Here is a 23,769-nt window from a genome sequence, read left to right as displayed (position 1 = left end):
GACTTGATATGATGCTTCCACGTCCAGTCAACCCAGATGGTAGCTTCTCTAGTCACCAACTTATATATCAGCCCACAATAGGCGCCAAGGTTCCATCTGTGAACATTCATGATTCCTAAACCTCCTGCCTCCTTTGGTTGGCATACAGTACTCCAACTTGCTTGGTGCAGCCCCTTCCTCGAAGTTGTGTCAATCCATAGGAATTGGGCACAAATGCTTTCTACTTGTTCGAGCACTGTTTTGGGCAGAATGAAAGTTCTTGCCCAGTATGTGTGGAAGGAAAGAAGCACTGAGTTGATTACTTGAAGTCTACCTGCATGAGAGAGCACTCGTGCTTTCCAGTTTGTGATCTTGTGAGTGACCTTTTCTACCAAAGGTTGACATTCCTTAATTCCCAATCGAGCCGAGATGAGAGGAAGTCCAAGATATCTCACCGGAGGTTTGACCAACTCTACATTTAAAATAGTGGCCAGAGCAAAAGCATCTTGGTCATTGAGTCCCCCAACTAATAGAGATGTTTTGTGGTTGTTAATATGCAATCCAGTTGCACTCCCAAAAGAATTGAGACCTTCCTTAATCGCTTGTATAGATGCCACTTCCCCTTTGCAGAATATAAGAACATCATCCGCAAAGGCGAGATGAGATAACTTCACCTTCTTGCACTTGGAGTGGTAAAGGATAGATCTATCACAGAGTTTTTGCTTGAGCACACAATTGAGTATCTCTATTACAAGAACAAAGAGATATGGAGACAAGGGGTCTCCTTGTCGGACACCACGTCCTCCATAGAAATATCCTTTCGGTGCACCATTGATCATAACAAAATACAAAGGAGAGGAGATTCAGATATCAATCCACTGGTACATTTTATTCGGAAATCCATAGGTCCTGATCATTGTCTTGATAGACTCCCAACTGACCATGTCATATGCCTTCTTTATGTCCAGCTTGATTATACATCTAGGGGTGCCATGCTTCCTGTCGTATCCACAAAGAAGCTTATGAGATACCAGGATGTTATCTTGAATAGATCTGCTAGGAATGAAAGCTGATTGATTTGTCTGTACTAAATCATCAATCACTAACTTAATTCTATTTGCAATAATCTTAGATATACATTTGTAGATGGTGTTACATAAAGCTATAGGTCTAAATTCCTCCACCTTTGTGGGATTGTTGATTTTTGGAATAAGGCATAAAAATGTAGCATTAAGACCTCTAGGAAATTTGCAAAATTTAAAAGCATTAAGTATAGCAGAAGTGAAATTATGACCAACTAGATCCCAGCATTTCTTGAAGAAGATGGGAGTGAAACCATCTGGCCCTGGAGCTGCGTTCTCTTTCATCTCAAATAGGGCAGTTTTGACTTCCTCAGCAGAAATGTCAGCTTCAAGCAAAGGTTTCATGTGTTCTGAGATAGTGTTTCTTACTTGGAGATTAGCAAAAAAAATCCTCTCTGCATAATTCACCTGCCTTAGATCCCAGAATATCCGAGTAGTAGTCAATGATAGCTCTGTTTACTTCTGCTTGTCCTGTGATAGTATTCCCTTGGCTGTTCTGGAGAGTCCATATCCTTGTTCTAGTCTTCTTTTCTTCCAGGGTTTTGAAAAAGAATGTCGTACACTTGTCACCTTCTAGCATCCACTCACCATCTTGCTTACTTTTGATTTCAGACACTTCAATTCTTGCCAGATCACTATATCTCTGTAATGCTTCCTGCTCCCTTTGTCCCAAGAAAGGGTCTGTAGGTTTAGCTTGCAGCTGCCTTTGTATATCATATAGCTCCTCTCTGGCTTGTTGCACTCTCCCATGTACGTTTGAGAAGTTGTTCCTAGCCCACGACTTTATTCTCTCCTTCAGAATCTTTAACTTTTGCATTAGAACATACATCGGATTAGAGAAAATCTCCAGTTTCCAAACATCTTGAAGAATGGTATGAAACTGAGGCTGGTCTAGCCAGAAGTTCTTGAATCTAAAAGGTGGTGCCTTACTCTCAAAATCCTTCCAGAAAAATAAGATAGGCAAATGATCGGAGACACCATGAGGAAGAAATTCCACCTTCGAGTTAGCATACTAGGCATTCCATAGGCTATTTACAAGGCATCTATCTATCTTGGTCATGATCCAGCCTTGCCCCTTCATTTTATTGTTCCAGGTATAGAAGAAGTCGTTGAATCTCAAATCTATTAATCCAGTTTTCTGCAGACAATCTGCAAATGTCTCTGCTTCTCTTGGGTGCATGGGACTCCCTCCCAATCTCTCTTCAGCTTTGATTATATTGTTAAAATCCCCAGCTGTACACCATGGTAGGTTCACAGTGCTGTGAATGGAAAGTAAATCTCTCCATAACTTCAATCGAAGATTCTTGTTGTTTCGCGCATACACTACTGTTAACAGAAACTCTTCGTCAGAAGGTTTGAATCTCCCTTTGCAATGGATATATTGATCCGATTCTGCCAATTTACTGATTTCCAAAATGAAAGGATTCCAGCAAACCCAGATGCGCCCAGAAGGATCTTTGCTGTAGTTGTTAGTATTCTCCCATTGTGGACAACAAGTATTTCGGATGAAATCATACTTATGTTGTCTGACTTTGGTTTCAAGAAAACAAAATAAACTGAGCTTCTTCTCTATTCTAACCTTGTTTATTTCTCTAGCTTTCTCAACTTCGTTCGCCCCTCTCACATTCCAAAAGCACATGGATGTATTCATCTATGATTCTTATTTTTGGAGCCTTTAGATTTGCCCCTACTCTTCTTTCCACTATTATTCTTTGCTGCAGAATATTTCTGTTTGTTAGCATTAGACCTCCCTCCACACTGTTTACCTGACCACGTCATGACACCGGTTTGGCTCCTCACTATTGGTGTAGAAAGTTCATTTATCCCAACATCAGGTATTTGGACACGATCATGGAAATGTAATGTCTCCTCTTCAGAAGTATCAGACTCCTCTCTCTCATTATCCTCCTCCAACAAGAAGTATCTTCCTGCTTCTATATTAAACATATCTCACTCTTCTGCTTCCATAATCGAGTAAAGAGGTTCAGGTTGATCTGCTTCATGTATGACAACAGCTTGTGCACTCTCTACCCTTCGGGTTTCCTATTGCACAAGATGCATTATTGTAGATCGATTCAGCTGGGCCTAATTTGGATTATGGACATTCTCATCTACATTCGCACAAGGGTCGGGTGCTTCATGTACATTAGTACAAAGGTCTGGTGCCTCCTGGACATCAGCGCAAGGGTCAGCTGAGCCTACTTGTGCATTCTGATTCCCAGCTTCTTGAGGTTGTCCCCTGCATGCATCATTTCTTACTATCGTTTGCAGAGGCTTTGGTCTCCATTCCTAGTTTCTGTTCCTTCGCTTCATCCTTCTTTTTTTACTCTTAGATAGTCTAACTCCTTCCATTTGTGTCTCTTGCTCTATTGGCTCTTGTCCTTTATCATTTTCCTGAGGAACACTATCTTCATTTAATTGTGACCACTGGTTCCTTTTCTTTTGCAGCATTCCTACACTCAGCCACTAGGTGTCCAACATACTTGCAGTGTTTGCAAAACTTCAGAATTGGGCCAAACTTGATGTTTTGCCAAAATTCAATTCCTCTTCCAGGCACTTCAACATGTATTTGGTCCGGAAGATCTTGAGCCAAATCTATATCCACCAGCACACTTGCGTAATATCCATTCGTTCTTTCTAACGAATTCATGTCAACTCGGATTGGACACCCAAGTCCTCTTCCCAGACTCATCAGAATTTCAACTTCCCAATATTCTAACGGCAATCCTGGAAACTTAACCCATACAAAAGCAGTGGTTTGTTTATGAGTTTCAGTATTAAAGTTAGGAATCCACTTAGTGAATCTTACAAGGTGGCCTTGCAAGTACCACGGTCTACCAAAGTATATCCTGTTATAGTCTTCCTCATTGGAGAATCGAAACAGCACATAACCTTTCCCCAATAGAGAAAGCTTGAACGGAGCAGAAAGTCCCCACTCAGTGTTGACTACCGATTTGATGGTGTCAAAGTTCAAGGATTTAGCATCCAGTCTGGAGATTAAAGCATACTTGCACGCTTCAATTCCTTTATCTACTATAGCGCCTGGAATTTGGATGGCTAGTTTGTCTCCTTTATGAGTTGGGATCGGCAGAGAAGATATCCACTGTTTGCTTCATTCTTCCTCTCGCCATATCCACATATGATTCCTTTTGATTGGAACTGCCATTTCTGCACTCTCCTTGTCTCGAAGACTCCCCTACACTACGAGTTGGAAATGAGACTTGATGTCTACCCACTCCAAGACCAAGAGGGAGGTTCGTCTCAGAATGCGTTGGTGTAGCAACAGTGCTCACCGAGTTATTCACTTGAGAGGAAATAGTTTGTGCTTCATTGTAAGTGTTGCTGGGGTTTTCTAACTCATATAGGTCCATCTTTTTCCTTTCAGAACTCTCTCTGTATTCAAAGAAGGATTTTACCCGAAAGGAAAAGAACCAAGAAGAAAGTACCAAACTTTTCAGAACTCCCACTATCAATCAATGGAGGATTTTACCTGAAAAGGAAGGTTGTTTGAGGATTGAGAAGATAAGAATTTTGTACCAAATTTTTTTAACTAAAAGCGGTAAAAAAATAGAGCACGGGATCAGTTATGCAACTTAAGTTATTTCGCTCACATTCACCAACACCTGATCCCCATTTTTGACAACTTAATGTCCATCCTTACTTTAACCCTTGCCACCGGTTTTTTAAACTCTGATAAGCACAAGAGGTCAACAGCATTTACTTTACCCAGACTTAAACCCACCTTCTTAACATTCTCATCATTAATCCGATTACTCAAAAGCCCATATATCTGAACCCAAAAATCTACCATGTCAAACTTATGTTCTTCGTCTAAAAACTTGATGTATTTCCACTTTTTAACAGATATGATAAAACCTTGTATCATCCAAGGTCCATTTTTCCTGACATGCTCATATTCATCTGTATTCTCGAAAACCATCTTATATAAACCTTTTGAGATAGACTCTATCTTTGTACTACCTCTCGTTTGCCAACACCTATGCAGCTCATCCGCTAGATCTTGTAGAGATATGGATTTACCCCCGTACAGCTTACCAAGCAAAGTGGTATGCCCGTCTAAACTTTCCATTCTTGCATCCAATATCAACCACACACTTTTCCTTAGAGCAGAAAAGATTTTGCATTTCCACTTGAAGTTGTTCAATCTTTGACTATCCTGACTCTTCCCTACAGATGATATCTCACTAGACAGAATACCTTAGCAGCTAAACCAACAATATAATGAGAAGAAGACTTTTAAAACAATTGTTAAGAAAGCAACCCCAGAATTGAGAAGTTAGATAGGGAAGATCAGATATAATTAAATTTTGAATTTTGAAGTTGAGAGATTGAGGGGGGAGAAAACTACTTTCAACCGCAGTAGAGCTAGTATTAATCCGGGTGGACTGTGGTATTAGGTATGGGTAGATCAGAGAGAAGTTGCTACCAATTTAAATGACGTTAATTTTCACATAATTGATTCCCATGTGTATTTCAATGCAATCATCAATAAGAGATTCCTTTTAAGGACTCATGATTGAATTATCTCCGCATTCTCCATTAATAAAATAAAGCAAATTGTGAGTGTCACTTGCTAATCAACTGCATTACTTAACCCTTATTTATATCAGCTATTAGGGATGTCAATAGTCTGGTTCCTAATGTTGTAATGTTATAAGAACCAATAACCATTTAATGTTGCAGTTCCGATTTTGGACGTTTCTTGAAATTGTAGAACCGCACCCTTAACCACCGGTTCCTAACATGTACCTACCGGCTTTGGTTCTTCATTTCGGTTATTAAGAGTAGGGCAAGAAACGGGTCAAATTCAGGTCGGATATGCCAATATCCGAATCTAAATTTGTTCATAGTATCCGAACCCGAATTGGAATTTTTGGCAAATATTTCACCCGAATCCGAATCCAAATCTGAAGCCCAAACCCGATCGGGTAACACTAAAATATGAAAAATTACCCAAAACATTTATCCGAATTCGAACCCGAATTATCCGTATCCGTATCCAACCCGAATTTAAATACGGTTAGAGAAATGTATCCGAATCCGACATATTCGTGTTCGGGTCAAGTCCAACTCCCTGCTCTACTTAAGAGACTCACTCTTACACACATTGTTATTGGTTTTAGTATGAAAATGGGTAAAAAACAATGACTCACTTTTTAAAGATTGATATAAGTAATTATATCATCACCCCCAAAAAAAAAAAAAAAGTAAAATCATATCTTTAAGGTTGTTAGTTACATTTTTTAATTATTTATAACATTAAATACCAATAAAACTACATATTACAATAATAAATAAAAGTTTGTGAAATATAAATGAACGTCTTAAGTTTTGATATATACATTACTTCAAATTTTTTATGCCAAGAGTATGATGACATTCGGTTCCAATTCTAAATGATTTGGTTCCGGCTCTTTTATTTAAAATAACCACTTGGTTCCAATTCTAAATATATAGTTCAGTTTTTTCAGTATCCATTTCTATATAGTTCCTAAAAACTCCGATTTTTTTTTTTTTTTTTTTTTTTTTTGGAATAACCAGTAAGGACTTTATTCCGAAATAATAAGTCCAAAAAACCACCAACATTTCAAAAACACTCTCAAGAACATTTGTTGACTTCATACTTAAAAGGACTAAAATACCCATAACTCCCACAGAAATACAACTATATCCTTCATAAGTAATAACTAATTACAAACCCCCAAAACTCCTTCACTTCAAAAACTCTCAAAACTGCAATCTCTAATTTTCTTAGCCCTAAAAAAATCCAAATATTTTCACAAATCTCAATTTGAATGACGTTCTTCACAACAAATTTCAAATTTAAAATCAAGACAACAATTGGTTTATGAGAAATCGAAGTCGAAGATAATGGTGAAAAAAAAAAAAAAAAAAAGAACAAGATGAAAATGGAGAAATTGAATTCGATCAACATGAAGAAAGTGATGCAGATTAACTATTCATAACACTTTGTATAGATGTGTGTTACTGTAGTTTTCACACAAAAATCCATAGTACGCACTAACAATTGTGCATACATACCATGCAAATGGAATTTTTGTAGTTGTTTTGTTTATGAGAATTTGAGTTTTACGCTTTGCATAAAATTTGTGAGTAGTTGTTGTGTTTGATAATTAGATGTGTCATAATGAATTGTTTGTTCATACTTTGCATTTATTTGTGTGGAGCTATGTTGTTTGTGCATACCAAGTGTTAGAAACTAATATACACAAAGTTGGGTATAGTATTCACTGATGTTTGTGCATACCCCTCTCATGTGTGCATTGACGTACAACTGGGCATACCCTGTAAATTGATGTCTTTGTTGTTAGCAAGTATACAAGTGGAGCTTTGCTCACAAAAGCTATGGTATGGAGAAAAAAAAGTAATGGAAACTTATAATGTATGCATAAAGTTTGTGTTGTAATGTAACTATACATCTAATAATTTGTCTAAACACTGCATTACTACCAACAAAGACTAATTGTTTCATCTAATTTAAAGACAAGGAGATGTTGTTGGAACTAACATATATAAGATGACGATGATGGTAGACGCACTAGTGAAAATGCAAAAGACATTCAGGATTAGACACAACCTTTTAAGAATGATGAAGAATAAGAAATGCAGGAGGAATAAAAGAATGCATATAGTTGAAACTATTAGTCTAATTTGGAGCACTGTTTGTGCGATTGTTTTCTAATACTTCTTACACTAAACGAAATATGGAAGTGAGTTTATCATGGAGTATGCATTGACGTTTGTGCATACCATGAGTCACTAGATGTTTTTTAGCTTGCACAGATGTTTGTGTATACCTCATTGGGTATGTGTTGACATCTGTGCATACCCCAAGTTACTAGTTACTTTAACTATTCATCTTATAATTTGTCTAAACAATAAAATTTTACCAACAAAGACAATTATTCATCTCATGAATGATAAAATATTTGAACAAAAAAATGTTCAAGAAAAAATAGTATGCACACCAGGCATTAAATTAGTATATGAAGGAATATGCATAAAGTATGTACTGACAACTATGTATACCTTTCAGTACCTTGACACATGTAAATTAGAATGTGCACTGAGTTGATCGAGATACATCAAAAGAAATAAAATCTACCAACAAAAAGAAATTTTCATTCAATTCTGACATAATATTGGATGAAAAGTTATGACAAATAATGTGTTTTCTAACATAGAAATGAAGAAAAACATAATTCATAACTTCAAACCGCCTTACTACTTTCTCCCCTCATTCATTTGAGTTACTAGATTCACCCAAAGTTAACACCCCAAGCATTTGTTTATGCTCTCCATTCTCACAACCACCAACCACCAATGAGTTTGAGCTACTAGCTAGATTCACCCGGAGCATAGCTATAGCTACTACAACCAAGAGCATGCACACTACAAGCAACTTCAACCGTACTTCCACAATTAACTCCTTCTTCACATTAAAATAGCATGCCAAATAATGTATCCCTGTATTGGTCTCAATCATGTTGTCCTTGCCATCGCGTAAAAAGGACAAATTATTAAAATAATTCAAAACCAAATTAGACCACTCATCACTCATTTCACGATTCATATCATCCAAATAAACAAGTTATGAATGGGCAACGAACCGCCTTTATAACAAAAATCACTCAGTATGCTTAAGTCCATAGCACTGCAAAACCAAACAACCACAAACCATTGAAACATCACAAACTAGAACGATCGGAAAAATCATAAACATATACATTATATTCAAAATTAGTTAACCTACAATCATTAGAAACAGATTCAAAATAAAAAATACAACTCAACTCAAACAATAAAAAGCAACAGATTCACATAACAAAACCTTAGAATAAAAAATGTGGTATGCACAGTTGTTTGTGCATACTCAAAAACTTAAAACCACAAAGAAATTTAAATATATTAAAGTAACTACAAATGAGCGACATATGTTTAGATCAAACAAAAAAAGACACTAAAATAAGCTTCTAATCGTATTTAACAAGGTATGCATAACCATCAGTGCATATCTTCACGATTCTCGATCTCAAACATATTGAACTTCAAATGATATTAAAAGAAAAACTCAATGTTCTAAGGAAACTAAGCTAAAAATAATAAGATAGTTAACAAAGGAACAATGAACAAACCTTCCAATTCAACAAAAAAAAAATGAATCAATACAAAAATCAAATCGAAAAAAATGAAGCGTAGATTACAAGTTTGAAGAATAAAATTGAGAAAAACCTTCCAATCGAATGAAATGCTTTGAAGAATCTCTAGATTAAACTTCAATCTTCAATCCAAACCGATCGATCTTGCGCTTCCTTTTCGCCCTTGCTTCTCTCGATGGTTTCTTCTGTTTCTAATTCAAAAAGAAAGCAAAGAAGGGTGTGGTTGGAACAAAAAGAAAATAAAAAAGTAAGTCAATATGGACTCGTACTTTTGAATGATTAAAAACAAAAAAACAGTTTTATTAGTGATTAATATGTATAACTTGTCCTAATCAATGATTTGATTAGTGATAAAAACTGAAATATGGGCATGCTTTTTTTTTCTGGTTATGGTCAAACGGGTACCATGGACACCTTGATAACCTTGATAGTTATCAAGGTGTTGGAGCCATAGTTCGAGATTTTGAAATTTTCAGAATTTTAAAAATTTGAAAAACTGAAATTGACAATATTTCGACATATGTTATAATTTTGATTTCAATAAATTTTGAAATAATCAATATTTCAACTTTATATTGTTTTTTTAGAAAACCGAAATGTCAGATAGAATTCCGACATTCCGTTCGGAATCATCAACACTGCGTGGAGCACATTTGATGATGTATTATTAAAGAGAAAGCTGCTATCACAGTATCACCATGAGAGCACGAAAACCTGCAGGATCCATTAGAAAGTTTTGACTTTTCTTAATTCCACAGATTGATCCAAGTAATCAAGAGGGAATAATTCGAAAAATGGACCCGATCAGATCATTTACAGCCATGAAGCGTGCAAACAGCCCAGGTTCAGAAATGATGAAAGCAGTACAACCAGAACGCTTACACTAATCTACACTCTACATGCAGTCTACAATGCAGCACACAATGTACCACTACCAACTCATAAACACACTCACCTACTGCTTCATCGCAATGGTACAGTACAAGCAGAATATTGCAAAGCTACCAATAATTTGTAACTCCAAAAAGTCGGGAACATGTGTGAAATTAGCAAACAGAGGCATCACTTTCTACTTCCGGAAATCATCTTTATACAAATACAAAACTAAGGAACAAACACACATTATAACATAGCAGTTTGAAGAGCACCCCATGCAAAATTGGGCTATTTACATGAATAAACACAGGAGCATCTCCACACCTGCTTTAACACCATTGACTTTTCTTGACCAGGTCAAACCTCCCTAAAACAGAGCTAAAACTATGGTGGTTCATTTTATAGGGAGTTTTCTTCTACTTCATCAATTTTATTGTGTTTCTCTGCGTAATATAATATGGGCATTACAGCAATTCTTCGGGCCTTTAACTGTCCACTGCTTGCAAATGTCATTGGCAATTTTAACGGCGTCCGAAGCCGTTCCCAAGAGCCCTTTTCTTGTAAATCCCACGCTGTATAGGCCCTTGTCTCCTTTCCAGCCGTTAGGAAAGGGTGTCTTTGGCATGCCTTCTTCATTGAAAAAATCACAACACTGCAATGTACAAAATTTAAATTCACATTTAGACTATTGTAAATTCGTAATTCAATATATGACCTCACTTAAACGCAATATTTCCATCTAAAGTAACATAAGACAAAAGGAACACTTTCGTAAGTTCATGCGACTACAACATTTTAAATACCCAGAAAATCCTTTAAAGAAAATATACATATTCATGATAGTAACAAATCATAGCACCCTAGAGAAAAGTTTCATATTTCAGGACAAACTCAAGAAACAGATCCAAAGTACTCATTTTGTTGTTTAGTAATCCATAAGTGAGAATAAACCCTTTGTACGGTGTGATCTAAGATTTCTAAAAATAAAATAGTATCTCTTCACAAGACCCAACATTTCAAATGATAGTAACTAATCATAAAACCCTTACAAAAAATCAGTATTTAGGACAGAACCACACATCAAAACAAAGTTACAAACAACTCATATTTGAGTTTGTAATCTTGCATATATGTGCTAAGTATGAAAGTGATTGAAGATTGATAATAAGATAAAAAAGAGAACAAAAAAGCAGGTTCCTCACGCTAACCTTGAGCCAAGAAGGAACGTTACTCTTGTATCCAGTGGCTAAGATTATTGAATCAAACTCCTTTTCTTGTCCATCAACGAATCTGGCTCCTCTTCTTGTCATCTCTTTCACACCCTCCATCACCTGTTCCGTACAAACAAACACACACCCAAAGCACTCATTAGATCATCAAAAGATATTTAACTCATAACATAAAACGTGACACTTTATATACAAAAGCAACCTTTTTGAATAACGGTTTGCATGTCTGTTGGTGTTTCTTTTGCTTACCTTAATATTTCCAGATTTGATTTGTGATAATGCTCCGACATCGAGCACAGGGGTCCTTCCGGTCACGTTTTTTAGCTCCATTGGACCTGTTTTTGGCCTTCGTAGGCCTAATTGTTCGGTGTTTCCCAAGTTCAAGTGTGCCATTCGTAATAGAACTTTGTCTACTATTCTCAATGGGAGCCACTTGAGAAGTTCCATAGCAAAACCAAATGTTGAGAACCCAAACATTTCTCTGGGAAGAACATGTACCTAAAATCAATAAAATTACAAACTATGAGTGAAAAATTAAAACAAAACTAGTTTTAATGCTACATGAACAATGTTCAAAAAATTAATAAGAAAATGAGGGGTCAAGTGTAACTTACAGTATTTCTAACAACCATATGGGGGCTGGCATTGTGAGAGCAAAGATCTAAGCTAACTTCCATGCCAGAATTACCACACCCAACAACCAAAACCTTTTGGTTTATAAAATCAGCACCAGATTTATACACACTAGTATGAATCACTGGCCCATGAAACTTTTCAATACCTGAAATAACAGGAATTACAGGTTCTGCATTCTCTCCAGTAGCAACGATAAGCCATCTTGACATGTATTCTGTGTCTTTAGTTTGAACCCTCCATAATTCACAATCAGAATCAAACACTGCAGTCTCAACTGACTGACTAAACCTTGGTTCGATGGAGAATTTATTTGCATACAACTCCATGTATGAGATGAACTGATGCTTTGAAGGATACTTGGGGAAAGTTTTAGGAAACCCCATTAAAGGTAGCTCACAAAACTGTTTAGGAAGATGGAGATTTAATCTATCATATGTTTTGTACTGCCATAGAGAAGCTATGCAGTTGCTTTTCTCAAGTACTATAGATGGAACTCCATTATCAGCAAGACAAGCAGCTACAGCTAAACCCGATGGACCTGCACCAACAATAATTGGTCCATTAACCCAAGCACATTTCAGCTGTTGTTCTTCTTCTTTACAGGAATTCATCTCAAAAGCTAAGAAATATCACTTCTTTCTTGTAGAAACTCTGTTTTCCCACACCTGAAACTTCTGTTTCTGCACACTTGCCCTGTTTTTCAACTTTTTTCTTGCTAAAAGCTATTGGGTAAGAAAGGGAGAGAGTGGGTTTTAAAGGAGTGGTATGTTAAAAGGATGAAAAGGGTGTCAGAAAACGTTTAGAGAAGGATGAGTAGAAGAGTGAAACTTACTGTTTGAGATTATAAATAGTTTATAAAACAGAGGGAAGACAGAGTGGGTTTATTGAGGCGTGAAGGTTAAGGAAAGGATTCGGTTCTCTTTCTCAAGGTTATTTCTCTCAGCTTGTGCAGAGTGGAGGGATGTAGACATGGGAGAAGAGGCAGCTGGTTTAAATACATTTATGTTGAAGAGTGTTGTGTGGACTGTGAAATTTATTATCACGAATATTGAAAAATGTCCTAACCACCTCACCCATGAGATATTCAAGACTGAAAAAAAATCGTCAATTTCTCTAGAAAAGTGCAGATGCCACGTAGGAATGTAGGATGCCAAATAAGTATATGGTTGGTGTTGGATAATGGGAAACAAACTCCATACATCATACATTCTCTACGCCATTACAGACCAAAATAGCATCATTGCTTTCTTAGTCCCAAACTAACATGCAAGCCATGTAGTATGTAAAGACTCCGTATCAGTATTCACTAGCTGGCATCTTGGAGGCTCCAGATTTCAGAAAACATAAGCCTGACTGGTCCTACGCGTAATAAAAAATGAACATTGTACGTACAGATCCTAAATTAGTTTTAGGAATTTATTAGTTTTGGCATTTTGGGTTAGCAGATCGAATATTATCTAACCGGCCTTTTGATAACAATATGTAACTCTAAAACTGATCAAGGAATTGAAGCTAACATCTAGACAGAAAGTGGACCGGCCTTTGTGTCACAATTGCCACATGCGTGCCGTGGATTCAACTTGAGACTTGAGACTTCAGACTTGAATCACTGGAGAGCATGCATGAGCATAATAATGATGTGTATAGAAACTGGCCTCAAAAAGTTTATGTTATAGACTTATAATACGCGCGCACATGCTGGCTTATATTCGACTCGTTTTTGTATAAGCATAACATTTGAGATATTGTTACCAGGTCTAAACTTAAAGTAGAAAAGAGAGAATGTTCTTATTCTCTTAATTGATTCTTGAATGTGAATGTGAACGTGAATGTGAATGTGAAGTATTAGCACTAATTAAAATAAGATACACATTCTCACTCCGCGTAAGGTGGACCTATAAACTTCCTATTGTAACAAATTGAACTCCCATAGACAGTTTTTCCTAGTTACTATTTCTAACACATCTGAAATTGGACAAACTTGACACGGTATTTTCCCACCGAAATAACTAAATTAGGGGTTATTTTCCCTTTCAAATTATGAGTTCCCTATATATAACTAGGCCGTAAAAGGGAATCATCTCTTAGTAGCTGGAGCGGACTTTGCAAAGACTTATTTAAATTTGCAACAATGATTCTTATATTTGAAATTCTCTTTGTTTATTGTCCTACATGGATCAAATGTTCCATGGTCACATAACACACTTCCTCCATTTGACCATTTATTTCCATCTTATTTTTCAGTCTCTTTTAATTTACTACGATCACAAATGAATTTACTCTCATAATCCTAATAATCAATGTTTTGCAGAAAACAATGATCTTGGGCTGCTTTCAACACTCTGCACAGGTGCAAAGAAGCAAATTGAATCACAAATTTAAGTCCAAACACATAAATTGAATAGGAATTCAGCTACAGGACCGCGGTGATTCCGGTGAACAGGAATTTCGGTTTTAAGACAAAAATGGACTGAGCTATGATCAATAATTTCAGTTTTAGGACAAATCCAGCATATGCAAATACAAATTTATATATGTAAAACATCTATCTATATAATAAAACGGTTTGGTTTTTTATGTTGTTATATCAAGCGGTCCAAAAGAAAGTAGTTTTGCTGAGATCTAACGGCGTTGAGATGTTTTTCCAAACATGCATGGGCATAATAGTCAATTTACATCCTTTTAAGAGTTTTGATTCCATTAAACTATATAAGATAAAAGCGTAAGAAAGGTAAAAGTGTTTTCTTAAGATTTACGTTCTCAAAACTTTAACCTCCAAAACCATACATGCATGGAACTCCGTCAAATAAAATAAAGAAGGTATGTATATTCTTCTCTCTTTAATATGTTATCTTAAACACTAAAGTAAATCTAAATTCATTTGTACTATTTTTTGTCTTGCCGCCAAAATTTTTAATGGCTTTGGCAAAAGTAGTGTTGGTTCTTTTTTCTTCTTGATTTTTTTACCCTTCTTACAAAACTTAGTGTTCATGATTTTCAAAAAGCAATACATCATAAATTAAGATATCATAAAGTAGTTCACATACTCTATTCTAATATGACTAAGCAGAAAAACATCTTAGGTGATCTGATATGTTTCTTTTGATCATATTATGGATTTATTTGGTTATGGCACTGGTTGGAATATTGAAACTAGAGTTGGTTGCGCAATATCCAAATTGTTATGTTTGCGCAATATTTTATTCTATTAAACTATATAAAAGAAAAGTGTAAGAAAGGTAAAAGGGTTTTCTTCAGGTTTACGTTCTCAAAATTTTAACCTCCAAAACCATACATGGAACTTCGTCAAATAAAATAAAGAAGGTATGTATATTCTTCTCGATCTCTTTAATATGTTCTCTTAAACACTAAGGTAAATTAATCTAAGTTCGTTTGTACTATTTTTTGTCTTGCCGTCAAACTTTTTAATGGCTTTGGCAAAAGTAGTGTTGGTTATTTTTTCTTCCTTATATTTTTACACTTCTTACAAAACTTAATGTTTATGATTTTCTAAAAGCAATACATCATAAATGAGGATCTCGTAAAGTAGTTCACTCTATTCTAATAATATGACTAAGCAGAAAAACAAACTAGGTCGGTGATCTAATATGTTTCTTTCGATCATATCATGGATTTATTTGGTTATGGCATTGGTTGGAATATTGAAATTAACTAGAGTCGGTGGCGCAATATCCAAACTGTTATGTTTGCGCAATATCATGTTTGATCAATAACATATATTGGTAACTTCAACTGCATGGATTACTTAAGAGTAGTATTTTCTTTGGGTCAACAAGTTATTAAGATAATTATGGTAATGGGCATTGTTTTGCATTACTTGTTTTATATTATTCACATTTAGAAGCTCAGGCCAGTTTCTTCTTTGAATTTCTATACATGGTTACAGTCCAAATATCAGTAATGTTATCCAAGATATTATACATCAATGGAGTTGAGCTTCTCGATCAATTGAGATATTGTCATAGACATTTGTTCTTTATTTTTTACCTTTCTTTCAAATAAAAGGTGTAACAATTTTGTAGTGATCTAATGGTGGATGGACCAAGATTAATGAATTGAAAGGAAGTTGAGTCGTCTAACTAAATTAAAAGGGAGTTGAGTCCAATTACTAATTAGGAAACTATGTTTTCTTAACTGGAGAAAACGGCATATATCTTCATTAAAAGCACTAATCAATTTTGGAAATCGATTGCAAGAGTTTCCCATACATTTTCCAAAAAGAATACATACTGACTTAAAAATCTTTTTTCCAATTAAGAATATGGAAATCCTTTAGAGGTGCAGTATGTTACTCCTTAGAATCAAAGAGTAAGAATTTCATTGAGAATCCTTATAAGATGTAGTATCATTAATTGGAAGGAAGCAATCTTTGATTACACAAAAGAAATAAATGTTTGAATCTCTTTGAGTGAGATAGGCGTAAGGCGATTTAAGTGAGCCAGATAGGCTTAACTGCTTAAGTAGTATTCTCTATTTAATGTATATGTGCACTGTTGTCAATATCTTGAAGCTAGACATTGAACCTATAATGATCAACCCTAAATTGTATTAATTTAGTTATGAATTATATAATGTCTCCTTAGACATTTTTTTAAATTGGTGTATGCTTTGAGGAATGGATTTATAAATACCTAAGTTGGCATGACATTTTGTCATGTGAAGTTATTTGTAATACATATTATATATGTATATCAGTATATGACAATATGATGCAAACATGTTCTATTTAGATGCCAAAAATAGGCGAAGCTAAATCGTGTAAAATGACAAGTTTACTGATGAATTTAACCATTGACAATCGAGTGGTATCGCCACTGGTTAAATTCTAGTGTAAATATAATTTTACATAGGGCTACAAACATGTTATAGATTTCATCAATTGCATATTTGCATGAATTTACATATGATGATGTCATTCCAGATTATTTGTCCTAAAACCGAAAATCCTAGCCATACACTCGACCCGTAATTCCTAGTCAATGCTGTCCTATGAGACCGATCACTGAACTGCAAGTGCTTAATCTTGAATAACAGGACTGAGTTTAATTTGGGCCGGATTTCTGGAGGCCCACCCCAGAATCTATTTGGTAATTAGGCTTTAGGCCGATTCCTATGAAAGTAGTGGAACAAAAGCGTCGCTTTACATCCACAGTTAACGAAGGGCGTAGGGCGTAAAACTACTGATAAATCTCTAGAACTGTTATCATGCTGCAATTACCCCGAATGGAAAGTCCATAACAAAACCGTTTCAACGGGTACGGATAAATTGCTCCAAATAATGTACGTACACATCTGCGTGCAAGTGTCTGAAAATTGTAGGGGATTCCCATTTCATATTTTCATCTCATCTCATAATCCCATGCGCACATTCCGCACCCACTTGCATGTTAAAATCCAACAACACAACCAAACTGTCAAACTCTCATTTCATCTCTCTCTCCATGCATTAAACCTTCTTGCTTGACGAGTTTTAAGTTTTAAGTCTGCGAGAGATTTAAATGCTTCTATCTATCTATATCTATCTGCCTGCCTGAAAATCTTTGAAGCCCCAAAGTAAAAGATCTTTCCTCTTCGATTTTAGAGCTTGGCCTCTCTCTCTCTCTCTCTATAGACATCAATCACGAGATTCACACGTAATAAAATTACGATTCCACCACTATCTCATTCAGTCACTGAGAAGTCAGAAAACTATGCTAAAAACGATATATATCGTACGGTTTCTCACAGTAACAGCAGCAAAGTGCGTGGGCTGATGTCATACACTTATACGTCCTTGTTTCTGTGTGTCACGTGGCACTGGCTCATTTCAGTGAACCGATGGATTCACTGTCACGTACGGATTCCAGAATCAGCCACGTCGAATAACACACACGTATCTTTCCGGGAAATGACCGATAAGAACTAACAGTTTATGTTGATAGATAATGAACTTGAAGGGTATTTGCGTCATTGAAATGCATGGCCACCGCACATGTCAGTTTAATTTCTTACGTGAGCTTTGTGTAAGACCACCAATAATGGAAATCAACTGTGGTTTAAGGCATCGAAGAGAAGGTGGCTATTTTTTCCTACCCTAATTCCAATGAAATCTAATAGTTTTGTCTTTGACCTTTCATTTGACTGACATACACATTACACATTCTCATCTTTCGTCATAATTTTGATTTTTGCAACCAAGACATAGACCTTGCCAGTTGCCACTGTTTAAGCTAGACTTTAAAATGCTGTCAGTTGACTAGTTGAGTTATTACTCATGAGTATCAACTATCCGTTTTGGTTTACAAAATATCTATTTACCGTTTTGGTTTACAAAATATCTATTTACACTCCCTTAATAATTTTCTTGACAATATTTTAAGTGGTATCCAAATTATATTTATTTTTTTAAAAATAAAAAATAGAAATAGAAACAAATAAATAACTAATAACTTGCTAATTTAAGTAGTTAAAATCCAATATAGTAACAAATAAATAACATTATCTCTTCCCTCTCTTTATCCATTTTTTATCACTTTAATTATATTTTTGAATAAAGAAAAAAAATTTGTATATATGTTATTTATCCATTGAATTGAACAAATGTTTGGAGAAAGATAAACTAGACACGGAAAATGAATTGTCTAAATATGAAAATGGTGTGACTGAAGATGAAGATACAATATAAAAGAAAATTAATGAAACTTGATCCAACTTTTTTTGGCATTAAGATTTTTTCTTTCTTTTTTTTGTTTGTGAAAATATTGGTAAGTTTGTTGATTTACTTGCTACTATTTATAGTTTTACTATTAAGTTGGTAATTTATTTGTTATTATTTTGTTTCTATCACTAGTAGAAAAAAAGGTTTTTGTGACTGTTTTAAAATATTATTTGTGACTATTCTGTTTGAAACGATCACAAATAGCATAAAATGATTTTTGTGATTGTTTTAAAAAGTTTTTGGTGACGTGCGTTTTCGAAACGGTCACAAATGAGTTTTTTCTAAAGACGGCGTATATATGTGGAGAACTATTTGTGACTATTTAACTAAAACAGTTACATATTACCCACATATTATCCGACCTTAAGTGACCGTTTGACCCATCTATTTGACCCAACTAGTTTTTGGTCCAGTGCCCACAACTCCATTAAAAAAAAACTAATTCGAAACATAACACTACTAGCCCACGTTCACTCTCACCTCTATCTGTCTCCCGCTTCCTTCAAACTCTAAGCGCATGCCTCTCAAAAAAAATAGTTACATACTCTCCCATTTTATGTCACCTTCTTATATATGTACCATTTCGTTTTCAGTCCCATGCGCAACAACTCCACTAAAAATAACTGCTTGGATACACAAACAATAGCCTAGTGAGCCCACATTCAGACTCCCGCTTCCTTCAAACACTTCCAGTTCGTACGTGCTCTCCTCTTAGAAAAAGAAAAAAAAAAGGTTCCAAGCATATCGATCTAGATTTACTTAGATTTATTTCTTTTCTGTTATTTTCCTTTTAAATTCACAGGTTCCTTTTCTTTTTTTTTTTTTTTTTTTTTTTTTATCAAGTTCTTATTTTTCCAGATCTGTTTGACTTTCAGATACGAATCTCGATTGCAGAACTTAGTGGTAAACCATGGCGATTTTCTTTTACCTCGTGTAACACTACACCATAACAGGATATTTGTAACACGGACTTTTTTTGTTTTAATTTGTAACACTTTGTTACTTTGTTACCGTTAGTAAGTTGCCAACGCTATCTAAACATTGGGAATGTGGTCTTTTATTACTTTAAATTGGATTAATTTCAAGAATTAATTTCTAACACTTTCAGATTGGAGAAAACCGTGTGATAAGTGTTACAATTCCAAAAAACCAAAAACAATTCGATATTTCGCGAAAGAGGGAAACCAAAACAATTTGCAGCTCGGTGAAATAGAAGAATAACCTCTCTTTTTCTCTCTCTCACTGTCGCTGGTCCTAAACTAGGGTTTCTTTTTCTTATCTCTCACTCAGTTAATTTAAGTGGATTTATAGCTCGAACCGAGTTCTTCAGACCTGTTTTTTTTTTTTTTTTTTTTTTTTTTTCTAAAAAACGAGATGATGGGTAAGTTCAAATTCTTCAATTATTTTGTTAGGGTTTTTATTTTTGTGCATTTCTTTTAAATTTTCTTCTTCATTTTTTTGGATTATCTAATTAGGGCATGACTGGATTTCGATTTGGTATGTCTACAACAAACCCCCAAATTCTCCCACTCCGTGTTCCATTTCAATTTTGATTTCGAGGTGAAAAAAAGTTTCAAGCGATGATGAACTTGCGCTAGGAACAAGAGCTCGAATTCACCATTCATATTCGTCTTCTACAGCGGTATGTCTTCCTCCCACTCCAGCTACATGATTTCAATGTCTATTTTTGAATTATTGTTTCTATTTCTTCCCTTTAATCTCTACTGCTCTTTAATTTTGTGTAATTCATTTGATTAAGCTTCGAGAGTATTAGGGTTTTGAAACGAATTAGCCTTTCAGGGTTTCTTATGGAAGCTTCTTTTCTTTCTAATTCTCTTTGGATTGCAAATAAGGGATCATGTTACATGTCAATTAGTAGAACAAATTAAGAGTGGACTGGCCAGGAGGAACAAAAATGATCCAACATTATAGCCAGTAGAGATGTTTGAGTCATACATACAGTGATTATAGTTCTTCTCATTGTCTGTGACAATTTGAGCCTGCAAGAAAAGAAATCCATCTAGTAGTTAGGCAAAGATAGGCAATGGGGACTCTCTGTACGAAAGGAGCCCACAACATGTCTTTAAAATAGCTTTCTTAATGCCATGTGAGATTTTTTTTGTTACCAATTGCTTTTCAAAGATTGCTCAAACAGCCATTCTTGTGCCATTAGTTAATGCACTATCAGATTTCTTGGCTTAATGGTGTTGCTCTGAACATAAAGAATGTCGCTTGCTTGCTTCCTTCTCATTATTATACTGACAAAACTAATTATGTGAATTGGATCTAAACGCTGCCAATTTCGATTAATATTGAAGTGCTTGGTTTCCAGTTGACGATAATGCGTACCAATTTATTTGATTTTTATGTATCAAGGCAATTTATGGATTTTGATTTGTGAACATTTCCAATTTTGTCAGCGAATTTGGTATAGGATTTGTGAATTGCCGATTTTTTTTGTTGGTTTGTTGATAACGGTTCCTAATTTCAGTCCACGCGCGCTCTATAAATACAAGAGACTGTTCAAGTTGTTTCATCTTCACAATGGTGAAAACGGAAATGGAAACAAGGTTAATGTTTCTGGTGTTACTAAGAGTGTGAGCTTCTTTGGTTTGAAACCAGTTATTTATTGACGCACCACAGTTATTTGTTGATGTTGTTCAGTTTTATAAGATTGTTTTTGCTGCTGATGAACTGAAACGTGATATTCTTCATGAACTTCCTCTTATTTTCTCTACTGGCCTTAAGCTTGGTTCTCCTGTTTTCATTGTTTCCAAGTTGTGTGGTTAGATGAGTTGTTCATATTTCTGGCTTCTTGCTAGAGTTCTCTTTGAAGGCAACTAATTTCTACGAGTTACGTTACTCTCGCAGGTGTGTGTACATAGTTACTGATATGAAGAAAGTTGCTTGTTTCCATTGTTGTAGGGCATAGTGTTTGTATATATATATTGTTTTATCCAAAGCCGTCGACAACAGTGGAACTGTTATTGGAATCAAATACAAAGATGGGATTGTTATGGTCAGTATTTGAACTTTATTATTTTCGTTTTTTTTAAATAAAGGGTTTTTATTTGATGTATGTTTTTATTAAGGGTGTGGAGAAGCTGATTGCTTCCAAGATGATGTTACGTGGTTCTAATCGGAGAATTCACTCTGTTCATCGCCATTCTAGCATGGTATGTTTCTTTATTTTCCTTGAAACAATACATGACATATTCCTTAAAACCAACTAGTAATTCACTTCCTTTATTCATCTATCAAGTATATAAATTATAAATGTTGTTACTTGTTTCTTTGTAATGAAAGTTTAGTCTACTATCATGCATTTTACTATTTAATTGATTCCAATCCCTATGCAGGCTGTGGCTGGATTAGCAGCTGATATGATGGGAAACAAATTGTCGCAAGAACCAAGTCTGAAGCAACTAATTATGAAAAGTTAGCATCTCTACTAGATGCTTAGGATTAGGGCTGTTAATGGGTTTCGATAACCCGATAACTGATCCGAACCAAACCGATAAAAAAACGGTTTGGGTTGAGATCATTTGATTTATTTTTTACCAACCTGAAACCGAACCGAACCGATAAGATATTGGTTTGGTTTCGGGTTTGCCCTCCATCGAACCGATATGAACCCAAACCGATAAGATAACATTTTAGTAATATTTATGATTAATTTTGTATATGTTTATCAATTATGTGATTGAAATTAATTGATTTAATTTAAGATTTAATTGATTTTATAATTTTCGGTTCTGGTCGGTTCGGGTTCGGTTTGCAATATTTTTTATCGGTTCAGTTTGGTTTCGGATTCTCAATTTTCTTATCGGTTCGGTTTGGTTTCAGGTTCCTAACTTTTTTATCGGTTCGGGTTTAGATTTTCCAAAACCCGACCCAAACCGATCCATTGACAGCCCTACTTAGGATATAGGGGTAATTTCTCATATTTTGAGCTTGGTCCTCAAGTGAGAGATTACCTCCCTAGAAATCTATAACAGGCTAACAGCTGACTTTCTTTTATTTGCATTACACGAGATCCAATGCGAGTAGATCAATGTCGTTGTGGCTCTGTTTGTGCATCTTGTGACTTAATGCCATTAGAAATAAACATGTTTCTTTTACTTCATTCACTCTTTTTCCATTTTGATTTTCTTTGTTAGGGATTGTCTGTGTGGTGCAAACTCTTATGTGGATTAATAATGTCTTTGAATGATAATGAAGAAGAAGAAGAAGAAGAAGGTGTTTATCATCATATGACTGGTGGAGGAGTTGTTAATAGAAACAGATGGCGTATTACTGAAATCTTTTGTGTATCGACTATGTGAAATATGGTCTCATCGGTTATCCAAGTCTATTTTGGTTTGTAAAGTTTCAACGGAATAAGTGTTTGTGAATAGTATTTTGAAACTTAATGGATTATGTTTGTTTAGAATATATATATATATAATGTGTGTGTGTGTGTAGGTCCAATTCAATGTGGAATGCAATTTTTGCTTCACATGTATTTACTATTATTTTTTTGAAAAAGAAGGGTACATTTATCACAGTTTTAAGCAAACCATCATAACTAGTTGTCCTTCATGTCACGGTTCCAAGTTAATTACATTACTATTTTGTCAAAATGTCACAAATGATTTGATTTTTTGTGACGGTTTTTAAGTTTTTGTTACTGTTTTATGTAGTGGATATAGGCTAGTATGGAACAAATATTTGTATCGGTTTTGGGAAAAAATAAATGACCCCTACTCCATCACGGTTTTGGAAAAAAAAAAACAGTGACAAAAAGTTTTGTCACTGTTTTTAACAGTGATATAAAGCCTTTTTTCTTGTAGTTATGTTTGTTTTTTTATTTTTGGAAAGAGAAAGTGGGATTTGGATGCTACATAGAAAATGGAGTCCCAGGGGAGTTATAGAGGGAGTCTAAGTAGAAGCACTATTTGGTTTATTTCCTATTCATCAGTGTTTATTCTTTTTTAATTTACTAGTTCCTGACTTGAGATTGATTGTAAAATACATCAAACTTTGAGGTTGGTTTCAAAAAATAAAAG

General features: G+C 35.1%; 2 protein-coding genes and 2 long non-coding RNA genes across 5 annotated transcripts; 1 reads left to right on the top strand and 3 right to left on the bottom strand.

Annotated features, from left to right (window-relative positions):
* Positions 1–4,674: 4,674 nt before the first annotated feature.
* On the bottom strand, positions 4,675–5,151 carry LOC147510743 (uncharacterized). Its single transcript, XM_086598231.1, has one exon. The coding sequence runs from the start codon at positions 5,149–5,151 to the stop codon at positions 4,675–4,677; it is 477 nt and encodes a 158-aa protein (XP_086454357.1).
* A 3,054-nt stretch (positions 5,152–8,205) lies between these two features.
* LOC147510742 (uncharacterized) lies at positions 8,206–9,482 on the bottom strand. Its single transcript, XR_015216867.1, has 2 exons — positions 9,336–9,482; positions 8,206–8,757 (listed from the first exon to the last, which is right to left on the bottom strand). It is a non-coding gene; the product is annotated as an uncharacterized LOC147510742 (long non-coding RNA).
* An 826-nt stretch (positions 9,483–10,308) lies between these two features.
* LOC147510741 (putative indole-3-pyruvate monooxygenase YUCCA4) lies at positions 10,309–12,818 on the bottom strand. The gene is made up of 4 exons (XM_086602590.1): positions 11,982–12,818; positions 11,617–11,865; positions 11,347–11,469; positions 10,309–10,790 (listed from the first exon to the last, which is right to left on the bottom strand). Exons 1-4 carry the CDS (start codon positions 12,612–12,614, stop codon positions 10,569–10,571), a joined length of 1,227 nt encoding a protein of 408 aa, XP_086458716.1. The 5' UTR covers positions 12,615–12,818; the 3' UTR covers positions 10,309–10,568.
* Positions 12,819–19,899: 7,081 nt separating this feature from the next.
* LOC147510740 (uncharacterized) lies at positions 19,900–23,155 on the top strand. Of its 2 annotated transcripts, none has more exons than XR_015219000.1 (6): positions 19,900–20,102; positions 20,197–20,363; positions 21,593–21,740; positions 21,814–21,897; positions 22,081–22,159; positions 22,882–23,155. It is a non-coding gene; the product is annotated as an uncharacterized LOC147510740 (long non-coding RNA). The 2 variants fall into 2 exon arrangements; XR_015219001.1 differs by having other exon boundaries at positions 19,957–20,102; positions 21,647–21,740.
* The last annotated feature ends 614 nt before the right edge of the window (positions 23,156–23,769 follow it).

The sequence above is a fragment of the Coptis chinensis genome, chromosome 3, assembly GCF_015680905.1.
Source record: "Coptis chinensis isolate HL-2020 chromosome 3, ASM1568090v1, whole genome shotgun sequence".
Classification (NCBI taxonomy): Eukaryota; Viridiplantae; Streptophyta; class Magnoliopsida; order Ranunculales; family Ranunculaceae; genus Coptis; species Coptis chinensis.
Note: the sequence above shows the minus strand (reverse complement) of the source record. Positions and strands in the feature narration are given on the sequence as shown.

Excerpts from the sequence above, each read along its gene's own strand:
- LOC147510743 (XM_086598231.1), bottom strand. The coding sequence starts at position 5,151 with ATGGAAAGTTTAGACGGGCATACCACTTTGCTTGGTAAGCTGTACGGG.
- LOC147510741 (XM_086602590.1), bottom strand. The coding sequence starts at position 12,614 with ATGAATTCCTGTAAAGAAGAAGAACAACAGCTGAAATGTGCTTGGGTT. Across the intron at positions 11,470-11,616 it reads TCAAATCTGGAAATATTAAG|GTGATGGAGGGTGTGAAAGA; the intron begins GTAAGCAAAAGA and ends TGTACGGAACAG. Across the intron at positions 10,791-11,346 it reads ACGTTCCTTCTTGGCTCAAG|TGTTGTGATTTTTTCAATGA; the intron begins GTTAGCGTGAGG and ends TGTACATTGCAG.